The sequence below is a fragment of the Myxocyprinus asiaticus genome, chromosome 4 (genome assembly GCF_019703515.2).
Source record: "Myxocyprinus asiaticus isolate MX2 ecotype Aquarium Trade chromosome 4, UBuf_Myxa_2, whole genome shotgun sequence".
Classification (NCBI taxonomy): Eukaryota; Metazoa; Chordata; class Actinopteri; order Cypriniformes; family Catostomidae; genus Myxocyprinus; species Myxocyprinus asiaticus.
In genome coordinates, this window is record NC_059347.1 from 55,306,169 (window position 1) to 55,316,567 (window position 10,399).

At 34.7% G+C, this 10,399-nt stretch overlaps 1 protein-coding gene across 1 annotated transcript in view; it reads left to right on the forward strand.

Annotated features, from left to right (window-relative positions):
• The window catches only part of nos1 (nitric oxide synthase 1 (neuronal)), an 88,811-nt gene extending 79,268 nt beyond the window's left edge, over nt 1-9,543 (forward strand). The window contains exons 27-28 of the mRNA XM_051692600.1: nt 2,335-2,453; nt 3,936-9,543. Of these exons, the coding sequence (XP_051548560.1) occupies nt 2,335-2,453; nt 3,936-3,954 (138 nt within the window). The 3' untranslated portion in view covers nt 3,955-9,543. The remainder of the gene's footprint in view (nt 1-2,334; nt 2,454-3,935) is intronic.
• Nucleotides 9,544-10,399: the final 856 nt, after the last annotated feature.

Genomic DNA, 10,399 nt, shown 5'->3' on the forward strand with positions numbered 1-10,399 from the left:
GGTTGGTGTAAGAAACAAATCGATAATTTAAACGTTTTTAACTTGAAATCGTTGCTTCCAACAGAGGAACGTACATCAAGAGAGAGTTAGTTCGTATCAAACAGAAATAAACTAACTCTCTCTTGATGTACGTTCCTCTGTTGTATACAGTGTATGTGCTTCCGACTTCTCGCATGAACGTGTCACTGCGCTTACGTCACTAATGCGTCGACTGCTGGCAGAAAGCGATTTGTTTTTTCAATAAAGTTGTAATTATCTATTTGTTTCTTACACCAACCTATCGATTCACTTCAGTAGACATAAATTGATCGACTGAAGTCGTGTGGATTACTTTTTTGCTGCCTAAATATGTCTTTTGGAATGTCAAATAGCCAGCAGCCTGATGGCACCCATTTACTTACATTATAAGGAACTACAGAGCTTCAACATTTTGATAAAAATATTAATGTGTGTTCTGCTGTCAAACACATCTGGGATGGCATCAGGGTAAGTGAATAATGAGAGAATTTTCATTTATGGGTGAACTATTCCTTTAATGTATTAAATTTTGATGTATAACTTGTCCCTCATAGTTGGTGCTATGGACATAAATTATGCCTCAGATTGTGCAGTTTATTGAGGAGAGGTGCTCTATTACTTTTCTAAACAATTGAACTTAAGATTTTTGGCTGGCTGACTATAAAACGAACTGACATTTTCTTAGACTTACATTGAAGGAGCGAACCAAGCTATATTTTATAGATCAGGGGCCGGTTGCATAAAACTGTTTTAGACTAGTCTGATTAGTTAGATGTCTAAAATTTTGGTCTTTTTCAGTCAGTTGCAAAAAACTTGTCTCTTTGTCTCTTTTCTACACCGGGCGCATCCGTTGATGTAATGTGCTGCAATGGCTTGAGGCTGTCTACACTAGACGCATCGACACAAACGTTCTAAACCGTTTAATTTGTGTAGAGGCTATCAGCGCGTGCAGCACAAAATGGAACGGGACACCTGTTTATTGATGGTGCGATGAACACGCCGCAACAGACACTTCCAGTGTAGACAGCATCATTGATTATAATGGGGTTTATGTTACTTTTGACACGACTGGGTGATAGATCAGTCTAATTTAAGACCAAAATGAAAGACAACATACCACTAAGCTAACTTTTGTTTACATTCCATGTTGCCATGGAAAATAAGTGTCAGCTGAGCCAGTGGTGGCTTCAGTTGAGGGATAAAAGGAGCTTGAGTTGAGACTTTGTAGAAGACTTTGACTTCCACTATGGTAACAATATGTTGTGTGTTGTTTATTATTTGGGTTAAAATCACTAAATTTGTTCATTAGAATAAATTTTGAAGCATTGTATGCCGCTAATAAGCAAATATTTTCAGCGAATGAGAACTAAACAGTCGGCCATTTTTTTTAGGCTGATAAGTGTCTTACTTTTTCCACAAGGCAATGCAAATTAGACTTGCTAAAGACAACTGCAAGCATGTTTTATGTAACAGGCTTCCTATGGCATCTTTAACTAGTCATAATAATTGTTAGACGCAGTCTTAAAGGTGCTGTAAGTGCTTAAAGGTGATATTAATTAAATAAGTGTCCTGAGATATCTCACTGGTCTCTGTGACAGCTGTAGACTTTGTAAACAGCAGACATTGATGCTTTTCACCTGTCAATCATTTTGCTCGTTCTCATAGTGTTGTTTTTGAAGTGGATCATTAAGGCTATGATTCATAATGTTTGTCAGTTGAGGGCACTATTGTGCCACTGTTGAATTTGACAGCCACAGGAACAAACAATGCTGTTCTTTTGCTCGGTTTTGGTCTCAAAATTAACTTTGGAGGGCGGGGTTTTGGAATGAGGTGGTGTGGCTAATTCAACAGCTCAGTCACGTGAAAGCTTCAGAACGGTAATATCGCTTACAGCACCTTTATGTTAATGGCTATGTTTATGCAACCAGCCCCAGAATATCATAGAGACTTGGGGATGGGCTCTTTTGACTTGTGCCAGTAAGCAACCACCCAGAACACCCCAACAACCACCCACAACATGCCAGCTTCATGGCAACAAGTTTTGTAAAGGCAAGCACCACTCACATTTTCTTGAGAAAATGAAAATAAAAACCTTTTTTTTTTTGTTATACTTTTATGTTATCATCTGAATGCTTTCAGCTTTAAGAGCACCAGCCATAATAGCCATTGCAGTTCCTCAAACCATAGCAGCTATTCAACCATTGATGTTAAACTGAATTATTGTGCACAAACAAAGGGTAACAAAGTGTTAGGTCATCAGAGAAGATCCAGCTTTTTTTTTTGCCTTTGTCTACATCTCCTCTCCATTTGTTGAAGGACGAGAATCGGTACCATGAGGACATTTTCGGTGTCACCCTGCGCACTTACGAGGTCACCAACCGTCTAAGGTCGGAATCTATTGCATTCATCGAAGAAAGCAAAAAAGACTCGGATGAGTAAGTCCTGTTTTCTTATTCCTCTGCAATCTCTTAAGTCACCTTGGGTTATCTTTGCTTGTAGGAGGACCTTGTGCTCTGTTGATTACTGTCGATACAGCCTCTGGACCAGCATCACTGAATGCCAGCAGTAACCATAGAGACGGAGGCTGAGAAGTGGCTGTAGCGTAACAGGATTAGTGAGAAGAGAGTGGATGTGCCATTCTCTGTTTGTGCTCTCACAGATAAGAGCTTGTTCATGCCGTACTCTGCCTGAGAGCGGAGAGAGGGAGAAGTGCTTTAACCGTATCATGCTTAACTGGCCTTTTTGCCGAATGGCCACCGTAGTTCTTGTAAGAGGTGCCAACTGAGATTTTTGCAGTTTTATGATCAAAGTCCTTCTGTTGGAGGACGAGAGGTACCTCACATTCTCTCGCCATTTGTCATTCAGCACTTTATGGAAGTAAATAGGGGACAAAATTGAATAAATTAATGTATCATGAAATGTTCCAATCAATACATAAAAATACAATGAATGTGAGTATAATTAATTCAGTAAGGAGTTAAATGTTTTATTTTTGTTTTTTATGTATTTATTTATTATTTAAATATGAAAAACCTAATGAAATACACCTTGAACTGTAATGTCATGAAATGATGAAAAAATCTATTTAAAAATCTAAAATTAAATAAGAAATGTATTTATTTAAAATGAAAAACTACATGAAATAATTAAATAGGTTTTGAAATGTAATAATGGGGATAAAAATAATGAAATAATAAAATACTTAATGAAATGTTGCAATCAATGCATAAAAATCCAATGAAATGTGAGTGTAATTAACTAAATGGGGCATGACATTTATTTATTTTATTATTTCAAATGAAAAATGAAATGTGCCTTGAAATGTAATGTAGCAGAAAAAATAAATACATAATGAAGTGATTAAACACATCATGAAATAATAATTTAATCAATAAATAATTGCACAATAAATAATGCAATAAAGTGTGAGCATACTTAGATAAGGCATGTGAATTTTTTTTATTTAAAATAAAAAAATGACCTAAAATACTGCATTAAATAAACTTGAAATTCAATAACGCAGACAAAAATAAATATTTCATGAAATAGCAAAATACTTCTTGAAATGTTGCAATCAATACAAATAAAATGAAATATGAGCATACTGTAATTAATCAGATAAGGCATGAAATTTTACTATTTTATTTTAATATTTAAAATTAAATGCAACATAAAATGTAGTATAGCGGACAAAATAAATACATACATCATGAGATTATTAAATACATCATGAAATGGTGGTCAGTCAGTAAATAAAAATACAATGAAATGTGAGCATAATTAAACTAATAAGGTATGAAATGTATTTATATGTGTACAATGAAAAACAATAATTAATTTCATAACAAATTAATTGATATTGTTTTGTTTCTCTGTTATTATCTCTTTTAATATTTGTTCTCTTCTCTCTTTTCCAGGGTGTTTTGCTCAGTCTAAGTTTCCATCCATCTTGCTGGCTTTTGCTCAAAGGCTCCAAAATCGGCCAATGAGAAGCATGATGTGGTCAGCCACGATATATGAAAACTGTGCCAAGTTTGTCTGTTGATTTCTTAAACAGTTTCTTCTTTCCTTTTTTACTAAACTATTTAATGTTCTTCGCTCATTTGTTGTGCATATCTATGATCAAAACCGGCATTATTAAGACAAGTACCTTTCACTTGAACACCTAAATGCACTTTTTTGTGTCTTAATGCTTTTGTCATCATTATTGGCCTGCGTGTGCTCAGACATGGCCTGCCTTTTTAATGTTTAAGCAAGATCAATGGCTTTCCTGATGTGCAAATATGCATAGATATTGACTTCAATATTATGAGATAGAAAGTATTTGGTTTGCCTCAAATTTAGTGTTTGGGTTAGTGTGCACATTATGATCACTTTGGATTAAAGACTAAATCTCTATCTGAGTCAACAAAATGTTGAGGATGTGTTCATTTTCACACTTGAGTCTTCTTTAAAGGTGAAGTGTATAATTTCTGCAGGGTTATAGTGCCACCAAATGAACTGACATAAATAATGATGTTTTAAAACAGGTTTCGTGAACACTTATTAATGGCGTACTTAACGTTCTCTCTCCATATTAAGCTGGGATAGAACAAAGTGTTTTTACATGGAAATACAGAATTTACCTTTAAAAGAACCCTACTCAGACCCCTTTAAGTGGACCAAAAAGTGAACTGAGTGAGAAAGAACCCAGTTCTCTTTGCGCTCCCACTCTCCCTGGCCTTAAAAGTGGGCTCAGATCTCATTTTGGTCCATTTTAGTCCACTATCCATTCACACTGTTGTTATTATTATTATATTATTATTATTATTATTATTATTATTATTATTATTATTATTAAATTGATTATTAGAATAGTAGTATGCAAAAATATATCTCAGACCATGTGAAAACACCCCAAGATTAGACATGGCATTTGTACCAACAATCAACATTTTTCAACACATAGTTGTTCAGCATTCACCAACTTTAAAACAAAAAATACTTTCTTATTTCCATTCTTCCTTTACTAATTATTATTATTATTATTTTTATTTTTTTTGTGATCGACTGAGAATTAGTCTACATAGATGGGTTAGACCTGTACAAAACCACACTCTGTATATTATCACTTCTAAAGAAAAGCCACACTGCTAATTGACAGTGCAATGGTAACCATGCATCTTAACGTGCTAAAGTGTCATGCAATTTGGTTAGAAATCCTGTGAGGTTATTGTAAATATCTGTCTTGTTAACAACCCTCAATAGGGAGAAAAAGATTATGACATTTTACAATGGTAATACTTGCAAGCAGTCTAAAGGTTATATCGGGAAGATTTATTGCAAAACACTTTTAGTGTGGCTTAAATCAGCATCTATCATGAACGTGTCAGGTCACGCTTGCCTTTTGCAACATGGAAAAACCATCCAGAATTTTCCATGAGCTTTTTTGACATACGTATCTTTTAAAGTCCCCTATCACCTTCTCTCTTTCTCAATTTCTCTTAAAATGGCAGTGGCAAGCTCCTGATTTTGATGTCAAGTCACAGTATTAACTGCATACAGATGGTGGCCAAAGGCTGTTTGATTGTCAGGGGACAGCAAGCCCCAGTGACTCCACATAGAAGTGTTTAAAGACTTAAAAATACAGTATGCCAGCCTTATCAGTAAGTCAAACACTGATTATGACAATAGATGTAAATTAATTGTAAATACAATTGGTACAGTTGTGCTAATTGTACAGTTACCCACACTTAAATATAAATGTCATTGTATTGTATCAAGTGGCATCTGCAAACAGATGATGTTAGAGCTTTTCTCTTAAAACTAACTTTACTACACTTTGCCATTTTTGCAATTACTTTGAACCATTTGGATTAACCAAGGTCATTTTAGTGGATGTATGATGTCAGTTCCCCTCAGGTTCACACAAATGTCCTAGCAGAGTGTCCACACTCTCAGAAAAAAAAGGTACTGTTTAAGGTACAAAGCCATCACTGGGGCGGTATCCTTGTTTTGGGTACATATTTGTACCCTTAACGAGAAAAAAAAGGCACTCTCAGAGGAATAAAACATATAAATGTACCTTTAAAGGTTCATAATAGACCCTTGGGGCATTTTCACACCTGGCTCGTTTTGAGTATTTGTTTCTGCACCTGGCGCGTTTTCTTCCTTAGTTCGGTTTGTTTAGGCATATGTGAACATTCAGTCACACTCTGATCCGCACCAAAAATATCAGTCTGAGACCACCGAGAGTTGGGCAGTCCAACATAATGGACCAATGAACCAAATATGAAAACCACAAACATACCTGATGGATCTTTGGAGAAGACATCTGTAGGTCAGCACTTCACTGTAATTTATTATCAAAGCACGTGCAGTATATAGCCTTCTGGCGACTATATTAGATATAGTAGCGTGTTTTAAATAGGAGCTGTTTCATAATTACTGAGGTAATTTTAGTACGATCGCTTCTTGGATAGCGGCAGAACCCAGGTAGGACGGCGTCAGCAACGTTTTGAAAGATAAACAAAAATTCAACAAATAAATAATTTTCCATAGCTTCACTCTTCTGTTTGTGTGTGTGTGCATGCACACACACTCTGTGACTGTGATAACAGGCACTTTTTAATGTATATTCAATGACGGATAAAAATAACCATGATATAAATTTTTACAACTCATGTCATCCGTGTCGGATTAAGTGTATTTGCAGCGCAGCCTCTGACTGGAACATACATTCTGTTTCATGCGGTGATATTTTTCATAAGCACGGCATAAACAGTACTCGAAAATTTGTAACGGTTGACACGTTTGTACAGATATATCATTTTAAGCTGTATGTCAAAGGATGCACTAAATCTCTGAACAGAGCACAAACACTCTGACAGTGGTGTAGCCAGAAACAAGGCTTTGGGTGTGCCAAGTGAAAACTTGATATGCAAGAGATGAAGCATATTAATTTCTTTTCACCTCTAAATTCTTTTTAGCTCTGTGTTACGTTATAATGACTTAACTAAACAAATAAATGGCAATTTTATAAGTGGAGTAGGTAAGCCTGTTAATGTATCTAAATATTAGGCTTCATATTTAGTCATACAATTCGATGTCATTATTTTGGAATGGTTCAAAATTATTTTCCACAATTATTTTAGGGATGTTATTGCAGGGATGTTCGGTACATGTGTGACTGGAAATATAACTAAAAAATAATGCTAATGTTACATTAATTACTCAGCCAAAATGAAAAGTATGGTAACATCATGTCTGACTTGATGCAAACTAACAAATAGACGGTAAGTAGACTGTTGAATATGCTTAATACATTTTAATATAATCTCAGAGGAACTGTATTTAACCAATAATTGAAATATAAAGAAAAAAATATTTTTACATCAAGCAGGGTCACAGAATTAACAACTTAAGGTCGTAAGTCTATAACACGTGTTATGAACAAACATCACGAGTAAAGGCGCATCACTGTACCTTTTCATGTGTTGTCTCCAAATATTCAATAAAAACATAATATATCATAATTGGGGAAGCAAAGAACAACAGAGAGCTAACAGTATTTTGCTCATATGGGAGCATGCAATTATGAATAATGATGCAGAAATTCGAACTCCGTAGCATAAACCTTCTTAGTTTAAAGTGCACGCTTTTTTCCTCAGTCTCATGCTCCGCGTCTGTTGCGAGAGCACGCGTGTAATCTGAGAAGGCCTCTGTAGTATAGTCATTACAGTCGATTATTAAACTCCGTAACTGATGCATCCAAGATTCAGCATTACTGTATATCAATTGATTTTTACAACACAACTTACATTATTAATTGTCAAAAAGGTATTTCATTTGGGTGTGAAAGCTGATGTTTTGGGTGGCATATGCACACCGTGGCACACCCGTGGCACACCCGTGGCTACGCCACTGATAAGGGGACAGTTTGCTTACAGTACATGTGACTTTTATTAACACAGTTTTGGAACAAATACAAAAAACAAGCTACATGTCTGAAAATGGTATAAAGAGGTACCCCACAGCCTTTGTACATTAAACAGTAGCCTACTTTTTTTTGAGAGTGCACAGGTGTTATTCATCACATTCACCATGGACATGTTTAGCATTCAGAAAGTGTATATTATATAACATCTAATATAATAATATAATATAATGAATATAATCTGTTCTTGTTTAAGCAAGTTCTTTTTGTGAAATTCATGGCTCTAAAAGTGTGACCTCTTTTTATAATAAATGACACTTGACTTGATATTTTGTCAGCTATTCAATGGCATTCATTTTTAAGTGTGGCTTATGTATACAAATACTTTACAAAGACCAGTTTAAATTGAAGTACCTTAGAACAATAAAGGCAGTGTCATCCTATGTTTCAGTGGTGACATTTTAAAATCAATAAAAGCGTAATTCAAATAATGTTGGTTGGATTTTTGAGACTGATAAAATTTAGAAGAGCCCACTCTCAAATATTAATCGTTCTGCATTTGTCAAGCTGACTGTATGAAAAGACTTTTGAGGGATCTATAAAAGTCACAAAAATCTCACTGGTTCTTTGGCTTTCAGGCAACAATCTTTTTATGAAACATCTTTGAAACTCTGAACGTCAGTATCCAGAATGTATTGACAAAAACGAGAGGTTGTACACCTGTTAGCTTCATTCAACTTTATTTTTGTTGTCTGTATTTTGTACTAAAGGTTGAACACTTGCAAATGTAATTGCTGATTCTTACAAAGAGCAAAAAAATAAAAAAATTATCAATGCAACACATAGGTTATCTTTTGTATGCAATGCCTTTAAAAAGTATAGTCTTTCTGGGACTGAGTCATTTAAGAAGGGTCAGTTTTTTGCTTCCTAGCTTGCTTTGGATTTGCTTTGAATCCTTTTAATTTTTGAGTTTGTGTGGCCTCTGGCATGAAAAATATTGCGTGGAGTTATTCCATTTTGAGACAATGTATTTTCTGTTGGCTTTCTGTGGGAGAGTATTCTTGTTCTATTTACACTGTTAACACTGAATGTTGCCCTCCCTCGATTTGGGTTTTGCACCGTTTCAACTCTGTGAAAGAAGTGCAGCAAAAAAATTTAAATAATCACACACATGCATATGTTTAAAGGTACAGTAAATATCTAAATATTATATGTATGAGATTTTTTTAAGAATGTATTTTGATTATGGATATTGATTTTGTTTCGTCCATCTGAGTTGCTTGTAATATATTAACGTGAATATAATGTCTGATCTTTCCTATTGGTTGGATTATACTGAATGCATGATGTCACCATGTCCTGTTTTGCTCTAAACCTCCACTGTGTCGGTTTAACGGTTGTGAACACATCATTCCTCTGTGGCTGGACGGAGAAGAGTTTACGGAATTTTATTTTATTTTTATTTGTGTTCGTCCTTTGCTGCTGCTAACAGAAACTGTTCCGATCAATCTCCGCTGTGAGTCTTCTATTGTAGAACTTCGAAACATGAAAACATTTGCCACTTTAATGCATATACTGCGAAGACTTTGCATCTACTTAATAAAAAACATTTGTATGTCAAGACATTGAGTTCTTTTTTTTTATTTTATTTTTTTATTTTTTTTATCTAATTACTGTCAAGTTCATTTAAAACATTTATTATGGAGTAAAGCATGTATGTGAATACCCAGATGAAACATTTATTGCTCAGAGGATGCTCTTTTATAGCTCAGAAGACTTAATGGAGTTCTCATTTAAATCTTATTAAAGTATCAAATTTAACTCAGATGTTTCTCTATAAAGATAGACTCAAATGAGACCATTGTTGGCATACAGGAAGATTATAGAGCGAAAAAAGGAATGTAGATAGCATAGCTCATAATTTGGCCTTGGAGGAACTTTAATGTTAAGAGTCCTTGTTCAAATCTCTAAAATCTACTGAAAAAAACTATAGGATGCAAATCTAAGCTCAGTTTGTGACTTTGCTGAGATCTCTTCTGAAACTCAAGAGGAGTCACATGATATAACTGGGATATATTTTTTCTCGGGGAAGCATATTTAAGCAAAAATCTCCATTTGCTCTCCACTTTATCATACTCACTCAAAAAAATAACACTTTGTTTTCTTAAATTAAAATTACCATGTGATTTCAACTTAAATACTTCAAGTAGAGGGAACCTAACTGACGAAAGTAAACCCAACAAAATTTAACGTCAAAATAACCCAAATTAAACTCTTTTAGTGAGATGCTACTGTAGCTAGTGACATGAAATGTTAGCATGCTAAATACATGCTAGTGGCAAGCAACTTGGTCACTATGCAATGGTTATGCTATTGCTCAATGGATAAAGCAATATATAGAATACTTAAATTGTATTGGTCCTCAACCTATGGTGGTAACCCCCAAAACAATGACATAAAACTCTT